Source organism: Lutjanus erythropterus, chromosome 9 (genome assembly GCF_056507025.1).
Source record: "Lutjanus erythropterus isolate fLutEry1 chromosome 9, fLutEry1.hap2, whole genome shotgun sequence".
Taxonomy (NCBI): Eukaryota; Metazoa; Chordata; class Actinopteri; order Lutjaniformes; family Lutjanidae; genus Lutjanus; species Lutjanus erythropterus.
The window spans coordinates 24,133,347-24,154,033 of record NC_139325.1 but is presented as its reverse complement, the minus strand read 5'-3'; the positions used below and the strand labels follow the sequence as shown (position 1 = coordinate 24,154,033).

General features: G+C 39.7%; 2 protein-coding genes across 2 annotated transcripts; both read right to left on the bottom strand.

Moving 5' to 3' along the window:
* Window positions 1-91: 91 nt before the first annotated feature.
* On the bottom strand, window positions 92-14,520 carry sphk2 (sphingosine kinase 2). The gene is made up of 8 exons (XM_084726765.1): window positions 14,382-14,520; window positions 9,629-11,272; window positions 5,886-6,035; window positions 5,696-5,790; window positions 4,848-4,963; window positions 3,997-4,200; window positions 1,972-3,577; window positions 92-1,164 (listed from the first exon to the last, which is right to left on the bottom strand). Exons 2-8 carry the CDS (start codon window positions 10,089-10,091, stop codon window positions 1,102-1,104), a joined length of 2,697 nt encoding a protein of 898 aa, XP_084582891.1. The 5' UTR covers window positions 10,092-11,272; window positions 14,382-14,520; the 3' UTR covers window positions 92-1,101.
* Window positions 14,521-14,867: 347 nt separating this feature from the next.
* Window positions 14,868-20,616, bottom strand: rpl18 (ribosomal protein L18). Its single transcript, XM_084726763.1, has 7 exons — window positions 20,524-20,616; window positions 19,795-19,881; window positions 19,526-19,633; window positions 18,230-18,328; window positions 17,975-18,098; window positions 16,734-16,803; window positions 14,868-15,002 (listed from the first exon to the last, which is right to left on the bottom strand). The coding sequence occupies exons 1-7, from the start codon at window positions 20,524-20,526 to the stop codon at window positions 14,927-14,929; spliced, it is 567 nt and encodes a 188-aa protein (XP_084582889.1). The 5' UTR covers window positions 20,527-20,616; the 3' UTR covers window positions 14,868-14,926.
* Between the last annotated feature and the right edge of the window lie 71 nt (window positions 20,617-20,687).

Sequence of the window (20,687 nt, the reverse complement as noted above, 5' to 3'; positions counted from 1 at the left end):
ATTCTAGACATAAAATAGTGCTGAGGGCTAAAGTGTGTGATTCTGAAACATTTCTTGAAAATGAACAGTCTAAAACCACTGACAAATAAGCTTGCTTTGTTCAGACATTTTTTTTATGTTCAATATGTTGCAAAGTCTGATATCATTGACATCATCATCGTGCATCCACTGGCTAAGAAAAACAGGCAGATTATGTAAAAACTTCAGTCATGGTCACCGTTCAACGGTTCCATTATTCCTACTAATGTAAAAGCTTGATCTCACTGCTGCTCTACATTGAGTCACTTGCATGAACAAAATGATCACTAAAAGTGTACATTTATCCACATTTTTCTCCACAGATGCTGAAAACAGTGGAGAATAGCGTGCTCAAACATAACATTAGGTAGGTGGGTCTACCAGTAGGTTGTATTTATGTAGTGGACGGACACTCTAATAAGTGGACAGAGATCACAACGATTTGGATTTCTTATATAAGTAAGAAAGGGCAAATGTACAACTGTACTGTCCAGTGTCAGATAAGGCATTCCTTACAGGGATGGAAGCTATTACACTCAAACATTTGGGACATTGGAGTGGGGTTGAAGATAGAGGGTTCGGACCAAGTTTAATGGGATGTTGGCCCAAGTTAATCTAAATGTGTTTTTATAGCATTTCATGTTTAAGAGCAACTTTCTCTGAATTTAATCTGATTTCTTTCCATCTCATTAAAAGGCAACAATCAGGTAGTGCTTCTCTGCATGCATACTACTATGTATACATCCAACACATGCACTATCTGCACAAAAAACTCCATAAACATTCGATTGTTCTTCCCTCTTATTATCCCAGGCTGTGCAGTTTCCATGCTTCTCAGGGTACGCAGAGCGTAATCCAACAGCTGTGCAATGAGGCGCATTTTTCATCCGTTTTCAAATTCACTATTAATCCCTGCAGTCATGCTCCAATGATGCGTGGCTCGGTGGGTTATCCCTTTCATTAAACCAGGCTATTTTAAGTCTCTCAGATACTCCCCCCTTCTCTTTCTGAGTATAGATGACAACACAGATTACATAATTCAGTAGAGTGATGTATCTGTCAATCAGCTAAACCAATCCCTGATTAGAATCTGGTAATCTTCTCTCCAGAGTCGCCAACTATGAGACGAGCCATGGCAGGATGAACCTGTGAAATATGGAGAAAAAAAAATTACCACCAGTGAAGTCTCACAGTAACTCATCAATATAATTCTACAGTATTATTACTTAGTACTGCAGAGGCTTAATGTACATCAGCTAAAGATATGACGCATCACCCTACTAGCTGGGAAAAATAATCATGTGAGACTGACAACCATGTGAATGATTAACAATCAATTAATAATTAAAAGCTTATAAAGTAACTACTTTTATGCCTGTTGTTAGTCATCACAAGTCCAAACAAAATTAAAAAACATTTAACATAAGTCTCCACATTATCCAGTCTTCTTTGGAGGACATAATTTAGATGAGACCCAACATGCAGGTCACTTATAATGAAGCCTGCTACATTATAATAAATGGTCAGTAGAGATGGGTGATACCAAACTTTTTAAATCTGGGTATGATGCCAATACTATTTGTCACAATTGTACAGATATTGAGAGCCCATGATTTCTATTTATATCATTTTCTTAGTGATTTTTTTGAGTTTTTTAAAGGAATTGATACCAAATGAGTAGCTTGTGGAAATCAAGATATCGATTGGTAATTCCCAGTCTTTTACCCAGTTAGTTACAGTGCTTTATTTTATTGACCACAAACTAAATACCATCACTGGCACAGCACTACAAAGCATATTACAGTTACATGAGCATGCACTTTATGTATAGGTGGCTCTCCAGGGAATCAGAAGCTCTAACTTGAGTGTCAAACCCTATCCAGTCACGTATAATCACATTACAGCACTTCATGACAAGTTTTCAATACAAGCACCAATTTTCCCCTTTCTGACCTGTGCTTGAAGTGGCCCATATGGCACCAGTTCTCCATCCACGGTGAGTGTCCCCCGTGTGGACAAAGGCTGCAGCCTGAAGGCTCTGCAGGTCACGTGGCTCACATATGGTGAGCTGACGGAGTGGTGGGTTCCTCTTTCCATGGCGAAGAACAGTCTCAGCAGAGTGGCTCTGGAGATCCCCGCCCGCACAAAGGTCAGGTGGATCAGCCCGTCATCAAACCTGGCCTGTGGTGCAGCATGAAGATCAGCCCCAAGGTGGGTCTGATAAAGGGCCAGGACCAGGACGAAGTCCCCTTCAATGGTGACCCAGTCTCTGGTGGGAAGGGGCTGGTCGAGGGGGGGTAACAAGTCATCCTTAGGGAGATTTAAAGGCAGTGAGAAAGGACGGTTCTTTTGGGGTCCTGCTGGCTCGGCAATATCAAAATTAAAAGATGAGGACGGTGTGCGTATAGATGGTGAGGGTGAGGTGGAGTTTGGGGTGTTTGGACGGGGGACGAGGTAGGATGAGGAGTGTGGGGAGGCACAGGAGGGGGAAGATGGGGGTGTTGGAGAAAGAGACAGGGAGAGGGAGGGGAGTTTAGGGGGAAGGGAGTTTGAGTGGGAGTGCTGGAGGAGAGAGAGGGGCCTCGGTCTGGAGGCGTTCTGGTTTTGGTCCAGGTTCTTGGGCTTGTAGGAGAAGGGAGAGTGGCGGAAGGGGGAGGAGATGGTGAGAGACCGCTCACGAGCAACATCCAGCTGGTAGGGTTCTTTCTGGTAGTAGGTTCCATTCAGATCCATGTCCTCCACTCCGAATGAGGTGCTGGAGTCTGCGTCCGCCTCCTGACTGAGGGTCTGGTTGAGGAGAGTGTTGGCAATCTGGCTGGAAGGGGCTGAATTCTTTCTTAGTTTTTGTCTGGCCTCTTGAAGGTTATCTTCATAAGTGAAACGACTCTCTGGCTCTTCATCTGCCTCTCGCCCCATGTCCACCCCACAGCTCTCTGCATGCAATGCTCTCTCCCCATCAACAGAACCGCTGCTGCCTTCATCCTTCCCCCTGTCTTCCTCCTCCATCTCACTGGAGACACGCTCCACTCTCCCCTCATCTTCTCTTTCATCCTTGATCCCCGCCAACCTCTCCACCCTTCCCATATTGCATTCATCCCTTTCATTTGACTCTGAACTCGTCCCCGACCTCTCTGAACATGTCCCAGACCTCTCTTCATCTGCCTCCATCTCCACCTCCCCCTCCCGTTCCCTCTCCCTGTCCTCTGCTAGGCTGCTTGCCCGCACCACACCAGTTCCTCCTCCCCTGGCTCTCTCCCTTCTCCTCTCCCTTTCTCTCTGCCTCTCCTCTTTCTCCCTCTCTCCTTCACCCCTACGCAGACTCCTCTGCTCACTGATGCCCATGTCAGAGCAGGTGCGATGGATGGGCGTTCGGCAGAAGCCCTCCAGGCCTTCTGTGATACTGCGGGAGAGGGGTCTCCTGGGCGGAGGAGGGGTAGCATCTGGTGAGGTGGTGCAGATGGATGGAGGCAGGTAGGACAGACGACCCTTGTAGGATCGAAGAGAAGCTATGCGCACCAGGGTGCCCAGGGTGAAGCGGGCCGAGCCCAGGCCACGATACCTGAATAAGGACAGATTTCAAGTAGAGCTATTGTTTGTGATGAAACCAAATGATATCTCAGGAGAATTAGAGTACAGTACGAAAAAATTTAGCAGATTGTCAACCTATTAATCTTAAATTCAAGAAAGAATTGAACAAGAAATGCACTCATATAGCAAATATGATATGAATTTTTTTTTAAAGAAACTTAAATTTATTGGCTTTCTATGTACCAATGACATGTTAATTGTATATTCAAGAAAAAAAAGGCATGCTTATGATGATATTTACTGATGTGTTGTTTTTGTTTTTGTTCTGTCACATAGTGATGAGATGCTCAATAAAGATGATTAAAAAAAAAAAAAAGACTAAAAAATAGTGTGCTGAGATGAACACAACCAACAGTGCACTTCTTACAGTATAAACAATTACACACCCACCTCTCACTCTCAATGTCCACATCGGACACAAAGCCCCAGGCAACAGAAAGGAAAGAAAACAGTCTCCTGGGTGCTGCAGAACGATTGTTGTTGGAGGGAGGAGGGCTTGTTGTCACAGAGACCACATCCATGGGACGGACACCGCCTCGACAGAGCAAAAAGCAGCAGTTCAAAAGGAGGGGCTCCCGAAGGCACATGTCATACCTGAGGGAGACATTAAAGAAGACAACAACACCTCCTGTTAGTGAAGATAAGAAGAGAACTGTTCAAACAACAGGTCAATACAGAATCTTTGCACTATTCAGAGATAATGTATATCTCTGTCTAGATAAACAGGGGATGACAGAAACAGCAACACTATGCTCTTTTGTTTAAAGATAACAAACAACAACTCGTGACTTTGGAACTAGGTTAATTTGATTTTAAAATAATCTGCATATCGATGATCATTTAATCTCTATTTATGTTAGTCTGTTTTAGTTGATAGAAGTAACCCTCTGGCACTGGAAACAAAGTACAAAAACTCTTTTGCAAGATGGAATGTCAATGTGTGTTAAGACAGAGTTTGACTTGTACACTGAAAGACATTTAAAATAGTTTATGAGCACAGTATGAATAGGATCTGCCTAACAACCTATGAACTGAACAGTACACATTATCAGCAAACATGATCTATGATAAGAAGAAAACGGTGAGAGGCAACATATTATTAATAGGACTTTCATCTTAGATTATCCTTAATCAACACTTCCACTGTTCACAGTGCTGAGTCACTGTCTAGTTCTACAGTTTGGAACTGAAAAGGACAAACAGTTCTCACTTATTCAGATATGAATGAGATACATGCTTACCCTGCATTGTGGTTGATGGAGCCAGCCAGTGCATTCCCAGAGCCACAGGGCAGAATGCCGACAGGTGTTTTTATTGCTTGTTCCCAGTCAGGACGCTCCATCAGCCCATTTATTACCTAAAGGAACATAGAAATGTCAGAAAATCATATTGGTGGACACTGTTAATACATGTATTAGGGCTGTCAACAAATATTCAAAATTAATTATCTAAACAAATTGCAAAAAAACAAAATCCAACTGCGATAATGAAAAAGAGGCTACAACCATCCATACATTTCAATTTTAAAACGAAAACTAGCTCTGTCTAGACAAGCATTTCACCACTGTTTCAGAACATTTGTAACTAAATAGGCTCCAGATTAGAAAAAAAATTGTGGAACCTCACAATTAAGTTGTATAGCCAACAAGCTATGAAAGCTGATAATGTTTACAAATCATTCATCTGTCACTCCGAATGACAGTGCGTTCTTATCTCACTCGAGCACCAACCACAGTGCAGTGAGAGACCGACTTTAAATTTAGTTTTATGGTATAGGACAATGCTTTATTTGTTTATTTTGTAATGTGTAGGTATTTAGATAATTTCAAAAACATGTTTAAGCTGAAATAAATATCTGTTCAAGTAGTTATGTCTCTTGTTGTATTGGTTTGGCCTCTTATGGGTATAGTGCGCAAAAGTAGATATTCAAATGGTTTGAACCTAAAAAAAAAACAAAATGTTATTTTTAGCCAACTTTTAGCCAAAATTGCACCATCAATGTGGTTCCAATAAAAAAAAAAAATCTTATTCAATTTCCCCCCTGAACATCTTCCAAAATTCCACCATGATCAGCAAATGCATTACCCACCTCATGCAGCAGGCCATCCCCAGAAACAATGATGATGCCATCCCACTCTGGGAGCAAAATCTCTCTGATAAGCTCTCTGGCATGGTTCTGACGCTCTGAGAAAGATTAATTAACACCTGTCACATACTGTATGTATATACATTTAAATATATATGCCTCATGAGGCTGCCTGTGCACTTAAGTGTGTTACCTGTCTGTATAAGGTTGTAGCTGATGTTGGCCTCTCTGATCATTGGCAGGATGTGGGTCTGACACCACTGCATTGCCTGGCCTCTCCCACTGAAGGGATTGACCAATAACAGTAGTCGCCTGGGACGAGGTAGCAGACTTCTTGAAAATTCTGTTTGAAAAAGAAGGGAGTTCATGAATAACTAAAAACTCACACAGTTTTTTGACAAGAACAAAGAAAGGAACTAGGGGTTCACTGCCTTTTCAAAGCAAGCCAACAGCGAGCTGTCATTACACAGTGTTGCCCAACCCTGGACTTTGAGTGCATTCAACCATTTGAGCCTCTTTTATTTCACCTCACAGGATCTACTTCACACTGCACAGTGCTGTCGTTTGAGAGCGTGTCTGCTAATCATTTAAATTCAGAAACATGATACAGCACACATTTAGCATTAAGAATAGAGGAATTAAACAAATCACAGAGATAAAAACAAAACAGCTGTGTCCAGAGGCAAATCAGTTATTATGCGTCCAACAGGCACACAGAGGCAAGAAAATTGAGGCTCCTCCACTCTACTGTTTCATCAGCCCAGGTGTGAGGCTTTGAAAAAAATAAAAAGCTTCTGAAAATCAATCTAAGATTTAATATGGCATAGACAGATGCCAGTGGTGAAGGGAAGGAGATGAAATGACTGCACACACAAATAATCCTGGATTATGCAACAAACTACGCAAATCAACAGTAAACCCAACAGACTACAGCAATAATGTCCAAATGCATAAAAACCAGAGGTGGATAAAGTACTCAACCCCAGTACTTCAGTCAAAGTATAGATACTCCTGGTCAAATATTACTCAACTACAAGTGAAAGCTGCTCCATCAAAATTCTACTAAAGTTAAAGTACTAGCGTATTTACTTTTAAAAATGCTTAAGTATTCAAAAGTACAAATTACAAAGTACATTTTCTAATATCAGTACATCGCTGTATTGTTTTCACGATGCATTTACAGAACCTTGTAACTCTTTGAAACCTCCTAATGATGCACTGACTTGCTTGCAGAACCACAATGCTACACAAAGCCTGTAGACACACCTATAAAAATTTCAACAAAGAAATGCAATCAAAAACAAAAAGGACAGCTATTGTCACTTTCGGACATAATTGTGTTACATAAAATTAGATTGAAGCTAACTGTAAGGAGATCTCCAAGTCTGTTAAATAACAGATTTCTTTCTGGCTTCAGGGGCAGTATATACATGGATTATGTGGTATTTTTCACCCCGATAAAAACAGTCGAACATTAAAAGCCGACCTGGAATTATTTCTCTTTTTCTAATTATAATAACATCTTGAGATTTAATTTTGTCTTTCTCCTGCCGTCGTCATTACCGAGTTTTGTTTGAATCAAAGAGTGAGAGCTTGCTTGTGTTTATTACAGAGCGCACCTGGATGATGTATTTCTGGTTTTACATCAATCCCAGTTGAGGGCGGGTGATTGGTTTCCTTCTGTGAGGAACACAGCGTGTGGCCAATTCCATTTTAGAAAAGAAAAAAACGCAACAGCTGACTTCAAAGCTAAGCTTAGCCTAAAAGTAACAAGTAATGACAACCTTCCTAGAAATGTAGTGGAGTCAAAGGTACAATATTTGTCTTTAAAATGTAGTGGAGTGAAAGTTAAGATATTCAAAAAATTTACCTAAAAAGTACAGTTCTCAAGTAAATAAACATTGTTAGTGTCCACCACTGATAGAAACACAAAGAATCAAGTGATTCAGAAATGAATCAGAGAGAGTACTGTAACAGAGAGATGAGAAAGAACGGAGGTTACGAAAACAAAGTGGAACAGAAACTACAGGTCAAACAGAAGCTGGCAAAACTGAGAAAAATGGGGTGAAAATTAGAAATGAATGACAGTTTTATCACTATTGAGGGGAGGAGAATGGTATGACAAGTAAAGACTGAGGAAAACAAATGATGACTGAGATTGAGGGGTTAAAGATCAAGTCTAAAGAGGAGGAAGGAGACAGGAAAAGATGTGAGATGCTGGTGAAGTGTGTGAGGTTATGGTGAGAAAAAGGTAAAAACACACACACACAGTAGACAAAGTAAACACTGAGCGGGGTCTTGTTATCTGTTGGATATTTGAGGTTGGGGGATATAGTAAAGCACATGGGAAGGGGTCGCCAGCTGCAGCAGCCCCACCCTCTTTGTCTCTACGTTTGACACTGAATGATACAGACCGTGTGTGCAGGGCAGATAAGGGCAAAAAACAAAGAAGTATTAGATAAATCAACCCAAGAAAAAGATGTAGTTGCGAAACAAACAAACAAAATCCAGACTAAATACTCTGAATAATAAATCTCACAGCCGCTTAGGGTGTATTAGTGTTAATCCCCCTTTGTTTTTTGCTACATAACCCCTAAAATGCTTAACTATACTTGGTACAAATTATGTCCTCTGCAACAAAATATGAGTGCTGAACATACAGAAAGGTCCTGGGTCGCTGTGACATTAAGCTAAGTATAGCCAGGACTTACAAAGGAGGCATAAATCAAAGCAGCATGAGGCAGCACTGTGTGGTTTCATGTAGTAAACAAAAGGAATTCAGGCGTTATTCATATGGATAAACTGTGAAGGGCATTTCACCCCAAAATCAAAAGTACATATTTTTCCTCTGGCCTGTAGTGCCATTTATCCATCTAGATTATTTTAGGTTGGGTTGCTGAATTTTGGCGATATCAGCTACAAAGATGCCTCCCTTCTCTTAAATATAATGGAACTAATAATAATAATAACTTTATTTATACAGCAAAAAAAACAAAAAAAACAAAAAAAAACCAGAAGCAATAAAAAGATGACATCACATTAACGCAAGTCAATAAAAATGGGTTTTAAGAAGTGATTTAAAAGATGCCACTGATTCTGCAAGACTTATCTCCCCAGACAAGCTGTTCCAAAGTAGAGGGGCTAGATGGGTAGATTGCGGCCATACAGATGTCTGTTTGGCATTTGGTGGTGCTCAAAGTGGAAAAAACATACATCTGAAAAACTCGAGAGAAAGCTATACCCTTTACAATGCCAACATGTTTTGACCTTTACAGGTCTTCGTCAGGGCTTGAAACATTTAAAGCGTCTGTGCATTATCTTGATTAAGTGGGTCATTTCAGGAGACATTGCTCTTGGGGTTTTTTTTTTTGTTCGTTTTGGTACATTGCGCACCACAAGCAGAGTGCCATTAGAATGGAGTGAGGGCAGACATCTCTCTTTCATCAAAACTCAGGTACACACACCAAAACAATCTAGTTGGATAAGTAGCACCACAGGTAAAAGGAAAATATGTACTTTTGATTTTGGGGTGAACTATCCCTTAAAGGTCAATAAGTTAATCACACAATTATCTGCAGTAAAATAACCATGTTGTCCTGTTAATAAAGTCATACACTAAAACTCCACAATCCATCAGAGGCCAGGACTCCTTTACACAGAGTGCATTCATATTTTTGTATGTTTGCTTTTCTATATTTTTATGTTTCTCTGTCTGTGTTAGCAGCTTGGACTGTCAGAAATGAAATTTAATTCCTGTACACTCTGAAATGACAAAAGAACAATATGCAACCACTAGCAAACAGTCTGCAGTGAAAAATGTATGCAGTTAACTAAATGGGTGTCTACAATCATCAGTATGGTCCTGCAACATATAAAACCATTTAACAACCAGCACCCAACTTGGACAAGTAAGCCTCCAGTGAGACACACACTCACCTGTGTCAGCAGTGACGGTCACATCTCTGAGTAGACACTGCACAGCAGCCGACCACTTCTCAGCTTCAGCCCTGCTTTCTGCCAGGTAGGCCCTCACCTGCCTGCGCCGGGACACTCCTTTCCGTCGTTTGCCTGGTGGGTACCAGTACAGCACCAGGAGAGGAGGTGCAGGGGCACGAGGGCAGCTGCACCCAATGAGTTCTGATAAAGGCAGCAGGAGACGGGCTTCCTTCCCCGGCCGTGGTGACAGACGCTGGATATGTATGTGGGTGTGGGTGAGGGTCAAGGCATAGTTAGAGGCCGGAGCCGGAGTAGGGGAGGCAGCAGGGGAGACCCCCCCTGGACCACCAGGGCTGTTGGGGCAGCTGTTATTGTTGCTGTTGCTGCCGGACCCCCAGCTGGCAAACTGGCCATGAAGGAGGGCTTCTGCTGTGGAGGGTGAGGACGGTTCAGGAGATCGCATCCTCACTGCTGACGCTGATGCGTGTTGTCAAAGAAAAGTCAGTCTAAAAAGTATCTTCTACAGTTAGAGGCTTGAAGAGTTACGGCCAATTCCACCTCAGCAAGATTTGCAGGGAAAATGACAATGTATCTGAGTGTCAGTCTGAGAACTTTATCCCTGAAATCTCCTCAAAATCATTCTCCCTCTTCAGTGCTTGGATTCAAGAGACAAAGTCACAAAACAATCAGCTTTAAGTTTCTGTTCCCATCTGTCCATTTCAGAAGTATGTCTTCATTTGTAAAAGAAAAATGGTCTTCTTCCAGTTTAAAGGTTCCTCTGCTTAGAGTATTTATCCAGTGATGATAGGAACTACTAAGTCTTTGTGTCACAGTTAGAAAGCTCCCATCAGTCTGATCTGAAGAGCTGTCAGCTTCTACAGTTTACTGCCAGTGGAAAAGTGAATGAGCAATACTTCAGCATATTCAAAGACAACAGGACTTAAACATGTATATTTTCCACTACAGGATCAGTCATTTAAACAAAAATGTTCTTCATAAAGATTGCATAAGTAAAGAAAAAAAAATAGTTTACATTACAACTTAAAGCTGCCTCTTTTGATAAAAACATAAGGCAGCAGAGCAGCTACTCAACATTAACAATAAATCTTAAATAATCACACAAAAGGACAAAACTGAAACTTAATTGCATTGGAAAAAGGTATGAATAAGACAAACACACCTTGTTTAGACAAGGAGGCTACAACAATTAAATTAAATTAATGCACAAGTAAAGGATTTTGTAGAGTATGCTGCATTGTAAGTGCCAGCCAAAATGTAATTAATGCCATAAAGATATGATAAGTGCAGGCTTTTTCAAGACCTTTGATACCTCTATTGCTATCTTTAATCTCAGTGATATATTGGAGGCAGACAAGAGGAGTGACAAGGCCAGACCTCTAGACAGTAGTGTGATACATTAAACTTTCACCCAGACACGTACTCCTGCACTACTTGTTCTCCACAAGAAAATGGTAAACACTAGGTAAGACGGGTGGAGACCAGACAACACAACAACACAAAAACAATAAAAAATAGAAACAAAACAAAAGACAAACAAAGAGACAGTTCAAGGAAGGTCCTTAGTTTATGTCATCGTAATTTCCTTGAATCAAGCCTCACGTTCCCTCCCAAAGATCTCGGTTCCTGAATGATGACAAAGGAGAAGAGGGGAACAAAAGTCAGCTGCAGAAGTGGAAAAAACAATAGCAAAACTTTAATATATGGGAGATCCACCTGAAGGTACTTTCAGAGAGAATGGAAAAGAAACTGACGATTAAAGAGGGAAGAACACTAAATAAATCAAATAAAGTGTGCTCCTGATTCACCTGTGATTTCACTGTGCAAAGGAACATTAAATATTAATTTAATATTTCTGTATCAGATTTTCACAACAAGAGTAGAACAAGCACAGAGTAGAATGGTCATGATAAGGGGAAGAGATAAGTTACAGCATGAAGCAATACAAGATCCATCATGTCCCTTGACCTTAGGTGCGTCTTTGCACATAGTGACTCACGGTCACACATCCCCAACGGCCTTGCTGAGACGCCACTTTATTTCAGATGAAAGGTTGCATGAGATCGACCACATCTGGTTGATGCTTTCATGTTTAGGGCTTTTTTCTAACAGGATTTGGGGAAACAGTGTCTCTTTCACAATTGGAGTATAAGATTCAGATTTTGTGAAGTGCTGACCTAAATGGCACTGGATTATAGTGGTTTTGCAATACGCAGTACCATGTAACAATCTTACTCAACAATATTAAAAATTTCCCAATAACGAAACAGATTCATAATTAGAAACATAATAGTCTGTGAAAACAAAATCTGCACTCATTTCAAAAACTTAAAATCTCTACATAACTTGGAAAACAATTCTGACTGGATGTAAATGTTTTCCTGTATATAATATAAAAAAAAAATAAATGCCATTTATTATTGTTATGTACAGTATATTGATAACAGATAACAGTTATATCAAAACCCTAAGTCAGCAGAGTCCAGTTAATTAGACTTCAGTGTGTCAAAGTACAATTCATCTTGTTGGAGGCTTTGTGGCCACCTCAAGGCCAACCATGCCCATGTTTCTGGAGGTGCATGAAACTAGAAGAATGTAAATGCAACTACAAAAGATATTAGGGGACATGCTGTTTCAAACAACTGTGCCGTGATGTACTGAGGGAACTGAAGAGGCTGTACAAAGGACAGATAGATACCTGACAAAAAAATCTGCTTACAGTCAGCAAAAAAGCTACAACATGAAAGTGGTACAAAACCGAGCCTCCAGGGGGAAGAGCAGTTATTTGAAATTAGTTTTGCGACAATTCATCTATCAAATAAAACTACTGAACTGACTACCAACTATTCTGATAATTGAATAATCGTTTTGGTCGAAAGTCAAAAGTCTCTAATTCCAGCTTCTTAAATGTGAATATTTCCTGGTTTCTTTACTCCTCTGTGACAGTAAAATGAATATATTTAGGTTGAGAACAAAACAAGACATTTGAGTATGTCACTTGGGCTTTGGGAAATTCTGGACACTTTTCATCATATTCTGACCTTTTATAGACCAAAAGCTAACTGATTATCTATTCAATGGAAAAGCTAACATACCAACTAAAAATTAAAGGTAATATCGCCATTAAGAACTGGGAAAATTGATTATTTCTATGAAAAATGATGCCACAAGTAACTGAACTGTTGAGTTATACAATAACTGAGAATGATAACATATACACGCCTTTACTGCCCCTGACAACTGTTTCTGTTGTATTTTTTAAATACTGTACTGTTTTGTGACTTGTTATATTGGTCCTCATGATTGTCTAGAGCTGATACATTTAATATATATATAGATAGTATTATTTGTTTTTATTTTATTTTGTGCTTTTATCGCTTTGTGAAGCACGCTGTAACTGTGTTAAGAAAAATGCTAATAAATAAAGTTTATCACTATTAGTATTTATTAATATACCCTATTTGGCTAAATTAATGAACTGGTCTCATCTTTCTTTCAAGTTTTGTAATAGACAGGAAACATTATGCAAGCTGTGGTGCAGACAAAATCAATACTTGGCTGATGTCCCGTCTTGATAAAACGCACACAAAAAAAGGACCTCACTGATGCCCATTGTTGCACCTTAACGTCCTTGAAATGCAGGGCGGGGACACCCAGAAATAATGTCAGCAGCGGGCTAATTTTGTCTCCCACACGATGAGGCTGCTGTTGACTGACTTAGGGGTATTTTGGGCAAGTTTCAGTCGGCGTATACTTTGAACTTAAGAGCATTCCTACACAAAAGGCATGCCTACACAATTTCCAGCAGCGTTAACAGCTTTTCTAATAACTCCGATGATGTAAAGTAGAAGATGTTTGACCGTTAAACTTTACCGATGTCATCCCCCTACTGTTAGCTAGCAGGTTGACAGGCTGCTAGCCAACTGACTTTACCTTACTTAACCTAACTCTATTGTAGCTACAAGATGAACAACTATTTTCATAAATGTAGTAGTATTTGAAATATATTGTAAAGGTGCAGGAAGCATTTAAAGTGGTACGAATCCTAACGCTAAATCAAAGCGACAGCAAACGCTAGCTAACAGCTAATGTTATGAATACAGTAACGTTAGCTACTGTAAACTGCTGGTAGACAAAGGTCTTAACTAAAAAGGAACCCCAGACCGGCGAAAGATCTCGCGAGTGTTTATTTAAATCCAAGTCATGGTCTTTTCCCAACCATAACTAAGCGGTTTCTGACCTTAAACCTTAACAGTTCATGACCACAGTGCTGTCCGATTTTTAAAACACAATTTCATTGTAAAACGTGCACAATGTGCGAACAAATCTCACGAGAATTTCGCAAATCAAGAGTTCCCTTCTAGATGTGATCCATCAAGACAAGCGCAACACAGCGTTGTCAGCGGTGGCTAACAGTTCGTTACTGAACGTGTAGCCCAAGTTCAAGCTAACTTTCTAAACTATTAAACTCAAATCGCTTGAAAATGGCTTGGCACCACCGCGGGAATACTGAAAAGCTTCCATTTGACATTTTGTGTCTTGTTTATTGATTGGTTTAATGAGATCTCCAACTTAGCGCAGTTAACCGCTAGCAAACAGGCGTTATGATCTCATTCTATCAAGCTCCAAAACATGAAAATTGGTCACTTTCGAGAGTAATTGTTTCCCCAGCACCAGATTACTTAGAGCCAAGTTGAACCTAGTATGTCAAAGCAAAAGATTCTTTAAGAAATACCTCATCTTGTCTCCCCTCTCACGACGACAGACAGCCACTTGCTTGCCTTGAAAACTGTGTCTCGGTGCAGGAAGTGCCTGGAGACGCAGCAGCAGCAGCTTTGAGCGGCGGAGAGGAAATCCAATGGCGATAAGGAAAACATTGCAACACCCACCGACATTCTCCAATCATTGACAGACCACCACTTCCTGGCCAACTCACTTTTTTCCTGGCCAACTCATATCAATACTGATCAAAAGATTCATGACGTCAGAGATACCATCAAAACCTCAGTGAGGGTTGTAAATGGGAATCAAAGGTAATAAAATGGGGAAGAACTTGGGAATGGATTTGTTTAAGCTGTATCCAAGTCCTCTCCTGTCCTCTCCTGCTTAGAACAAATTACCCCCAAGAAAATGTCAGGGACAAATTATTTGCTAGGCTGTGTAAACTGTCCAATAAAAAAGAAAAAAAAAGTAAAGAAAAAAAACACACACAAAAGACAACTCATTTTGTACAGTCGATCTTTTATTTTTATCATGGATTTCATGGAAAACAAAGAGAGACTAGTTCTTGTAGCCACGGCTGGCTCTGCGACCACGAGCTCTCTCGAACTTCCTGCCCTTGGAGCGGATGTAGGGCCTGGAGAATAGAGAGAATAATTTAGAGTAAGATGATGGCACCACAGACATTCATACAATACAACTATATATCTTATTATCATCTTGGAGCTTTGCTTTATTGTTCCCCCCATCAATGCTGCCTTACAAATTCCCACCTAGAACTCATCACAAGAGTTTTTCATTCAACAATTTTCACTGAAGTGCCAACTAATCATTCAGTGATTGTAACTCATAATTGAGGTCAATGACATTGAATTTCTTGTGTTCAAAACTCTAAACAAATCTTCTCAATAAACGCCAATAATAAACATTGTGGAGAGGTTTCCTTTGCTATAGTATAATGCAGATATTTCTTTAGCCGTTCACAGCACGCCTCATCTCATATAATGCTTAGTACTATATACAAAGTGGTATGGCTGTGGAATTTAATCCAGACACTATGGTCTTGTTCAGTCTGCTAGCCCAAATCATTTTTTGACATATCCAGACTAACTAGATTGATTTTAGAAAGTCTGGACAGAAAAGAAATTACAGAAAATGCAATTCTTGCAAATCAGGTCCAAGCCACATTCAGAGCTTGAAATGTGATTCCAGTCGGATTTCTACAGATGCACAGAATTCTAGATGCTTAAAATCTGATTTCAAACTCGCAACACAAACTAGTATCAAATCTAGAGTGACAGAGTGCATCAGAGCAGCTGAGTGACATGGAGGATACAATACAACCATCCACGCACAGACGCAGAAAAACTGTCTGCTGGTACTCTGGGAGGAGGTTTCTGTATAGGCCATTTCCATTTATAATGCTTAAGCATTGAAAATAAGGACAAAACTTAAGTTTTCTTAATTGGAAACACTACATTATTTCCACAGGAACCCATGACAATAGGATAGTGATGTCTGCACCCAAATCCAATCACTGTGCTGACCGTCCTTGATCTGATTTGAGAAATGAATCTAATTTGCCTGCAGTCTAAACAAAGCATACAGGTATTTTACATAATAAATTTTGAGATGTAATACTGGGAAAAGTGCAGGTCTAAATGATAGTTAATGACTTAAAAAGCCAATTAGCTGCATAAATTTCAAAGGTGCTGATATTGTTCATGCTTGCTCACTGTCGCAGCTTGCAGTAAATGTTATTAACACCTGTGTTTTTCCTACAAAGACAAATCAAAATGTCTGTTGGGAGAAGACCCATTATCTCCTAATAGCTCAACTGACATCCACAAACCACACTGTAAGCATGTATGACAGCACCCTGACTAAGCAAAGTGCTTAATATAAAAAAAGATTTTATGTATGTTTTGGTGAACAGCCAGAATTCAACAGAACATCCTGGCAACAATGGTACCAACAGGGTGCAGAATACATTAGGTTACCACATAGTGTGGATAATTGACCAAAACAAATGCTGTAAATGACCATATTGACCAGAATAATTGGATACCCTGGTAACTAAATGTATTATCCTCAACCAGAGACAAAATTGGAATAAGATACAGAGAAAGGAGAAAAATCAAGAAATGAGAAAAACCAGGAAGGTGAAAGGAAACCGATGACATAATGCAAAATGAAAGTGCATGAGAAATACTACAATGTCAGTTAAACCTGAATGTGAAATAAAGACAATCCCACTTTTTCAAATGTAATTTCCTCAAAAGAAATTCAGGCCAATTTGGTAGCCTGGATTAGACTGATCCAAATACTGGTAAAATAATATAATTTCACCCATCATCTGTACACATACTTGGTGTGGCTGTGAGGAGTTCCAGGGGCTTTTCCAAAGTGCCTGTACACCTCTCTGCCTTTGCGGGGACCTGGAAAGGAAAAAACATACGTTACAGTTTAAAAGCATAAATGTAACATTCCCTATTTTAGATATAGAAATTTAGACATTTGTACCTGCTTATGGCAAAGATGAAATTGCATCCAAGAATAGTTCTTTTCTGCTTTAATTACAGTTTAAACAGACCTAAAGAGCTACTTAAAATGTTTCACATATTATACATAAGGTAGAACTTTATTGATTCTGAATGAAATATTACAGCTGGGATGAAGTATTTTAAGTAATAGTTGAGGGATGGAGAAGATGTGCTGCAGAATATGTGCATCTTCATTGCAACTCTGTATTTACGTACTCTTAACTTGTGACAAATAGAAAATAAATGTGCTTCTCTCGTGTGGCTGGTAAACTTTAAGCATTTAATAGCCATTTGGCCAGTGGCAAAAAAAGTCAATTTTGCACCCTGAATATAAATGAACTATTGTTTAACAGTTGACAATACAATGGTTCAAAGACAATGGTCTGAAACATGCCAAACACCAGTTCTCTTGCAATGAAAAATATATATGGGATTAAGTAATTTACCAAAAACCATCACATACTCTTACTCTTAGAGCCTTCATCAGGACTTTATGCTAATAATTATTAGCATGTGGTAATATTTTCACTTTAAAGTTAAGCCTGTCTGTTTAGGTCCACGAGGCTTACACACGATTAAAGAGAAATTTGAATAACAGGTGATCAATTGAAAGACCAGATGAAAACCTGCTTTCCTAACTCAAGCAGTTATTTGTTATTTACTGCAGTACGATAGACTAACTGCTCTCACAAATGCATAAATGTACTCCAAATGCACAGCCACACCAGAGAGCAGCAGACTGACATACAACTAAAACAAACCAAGTGAAATGACAAGTATGTGTACTAAAGGAAGTTCAAGCAACTTTTCATCTCTCATCCCTGCAGACACCCATCTTTGGAGCCTTGAGGTAACATGAGTGTCATCTAACATGGCTATCCCTAGAGGAAGTTTTTACAGTTATGTACACTTGACTGTTTCCATACCACATTTGAAAATTAGTGCCAGCTTGATTTAGTATGTGACTGATGTCCAAGGTACCTTTGCATCAGTAGTCCAATTACCATTTACATGATTTACTCCAACTGCATCACAATATAAAACACAAATCTACATGTTTACTTACCTGACAGCAGCACTGTGCCCTGTCCTCTGGGTGAAGCCAAAGCCAGCTGGTCAAAGGTCATCACCTGACCGCCTGCCTTCAGGATCCTGCGGCGGGCACCATCAGTTACCCTCAGAGCGCAGATCTGTGAGATAACAAACAGGATATGGACTACATTTCACAGACCACCAAAAACATTCTGGTTTTGAGACTAATTATATCTTTATGGAAAATAACCCCCCCCCAAAAAAACAAAAACACACTAATAGAACTTACCTTGAGCTTGGGGATATCCTGAATCCTGACATCATCAGTGACCGTACCCACAACAACAGCGGTTCTGTTCTCACGGCCAGGCTGCTTCATCTTACGGATCTGGTCACAATGACAGTAAAGTCAGAAATTCAGCCAGATAATCACATCTGAACAACTAAGAACAGGGCTCAACATCAATATTATGACGTCTAATCTATCCTGGTGTTACAATTTTAAAGCCTGGAGACAAATGAGAAATATCGTTAATCGTTGCAGGTCTAGACACAGATTTTCCCAATAACATTTAATTTCATTCTTTGGTTACTTAATAATTTCCATACATTTCCAATGTCAGTGTTGACAGGCGATAAAAACTCAGTAGAGCCAAATGAGAAGAAACACTGACTAACATTTTATCTATATTAGTTAAGCCAATCCCAATTACATCATGAAATTCAGGGTCATAGGATAGTCAAACAAACCATGAACACAACTAAAGATCAGGGCTGCAACTACATTTTTTGTGGGTTTTTTCCTTCTTTAAAACATAATACGCAGCTGTACTAGAAATGCAACAATTCCACATTTTCACTACTGAATCTCAAATATGGATATCTACAAGATATGATAATGATCTCCCAAATTGTATATTCTGTATACCTCATAGTTAATTTATTGGATGACTTTTCTACAAGGTCACATGAGGCCATTGATGCTGTGGCACTGAAAAACAAGCACTCAGCCCACTGTGACTGAACTGATAAAACTCATAGTGGAAACACTGAATTTTGCACACCGATCTAGTGAATCAAAGGATCAAATTAGTGCCACACTAAACACAGTCAAACCAAAACATATATTTCGGCAACTGATGCAACCACTGACCTTGACCTCTAACTGTACTAAGGGTGTTAATTATGACTGTTCTCATTATCAATTAACTTCCCAATTATTTTAATAAAAATGTCAGAAATTCTCCACACAATTTCCCAGATCAAAGAGATTTCTTCAAAGTTTCTCCAAATTTAAAGACTTATAATTTACTCTCAAATTACAAAAAAAGCAGCGAATCTTCAGAAGAAGAAGCCAGAACCAGCAAATGGTTGCTATTTTGGCAAGAAAATGACTGAAAAATTATCAAATCTTCTTTCACCTGACTTATTGCTGCAGCTCTACACTTAACTTTGTCAAAAATGTGGTCCAACCTCAAAAGATGACAATGCTATATCCCACCTGGTTCAAATGGATAACATATCTACAAAGAGTAAAAGAAAGACTCCTTAGTGGAGGACAGGTTGAGAAACAATTGAGCCTTACCAGGCGGGAGATGGAGATGGGAGGCCTGTTGGTCCTGCTCATGAAGAGCCTCCTCAGGACAACCTTGTTGAAGGGAGCAGTAGAGCGGCGGGCCAGGAACCTGTACAACTAAAAGAAGCCAACAGGATGGTAAGGAATACTACAAACTGCTTAATGGTGAAGATCTACGAATCATTAACTAGGAATTTAATAAGCCAGTAGGACAATAAACAATTACTATTAGTGGTATTATTCCAATGAGTGAAGCATCCTTTGTGAATGTAAATTACCTTGACCAGGAGCCTCAGATAAATATCCTGGCTCTTTGGTTCTTTCCTGTGCACCTTACGGTCCTTGTTGTGCCTGATGTCAACTCCCTTGAAAGATAAACAGAACAATATTAACACAATAAATTCAATGATATAGTAAGAAGCAGCTCTTCAAAGTTTGGTCTTAAGAACTCTGGATGCACGTAATAGCATCCGTTATAGCCAGTCTCCAAAGCCAAACCACAATTAACACAACCTTAATCTACAAGCAGAATTTACATCAAAAAAACCCAGTAAGTTACTTTCTTGTACTTAAGCTGCTCAACATGTAGTAATGTTACAGGCCGGTTCACACGTTGACACTACACGGCTAACAGCTAGTAGCGGCACAGCAAGCCACAACAAGACTTACAAGTATGACTGTTTTACACTTACAAACATGCCATGACTTTAATGAAGCATAAAAACATGACAGACATAATATTCTGTATTCTAAATCACTTTCAAAGCTCGTTTCTTATCCACCTGAACACATGAAGCGGCTGCCTCTACGGCACCAGTTCAGTATCAAAGAGGGTAAGCTAGTATCATTTTCATGGTCAAATAACACAAAATCATGACAGCACTTTATCGTAAATGATGTTTACAACAAGTATTGCGTGTTATTGAATATGTGAGATGTTTTAATTCAGAGGATGATCGTGGATAGTCAGGCTATCGTATTTTAAATTTTCTGATAGCAGCACCTACCATCTTGGACTCAGAGCGAAAAGGGAAAAGGAAGAGCCGAGGTCTCGCGATAAACTGTGCGAGGAAATCTCTGCTCTCTGATTGGCCACAGTGGAGGCGCTTCCGGCTGACTACAGTCAAAACAACTGATGATGCTGCCTCCAGTGGTAGAAATAAATCCTAGT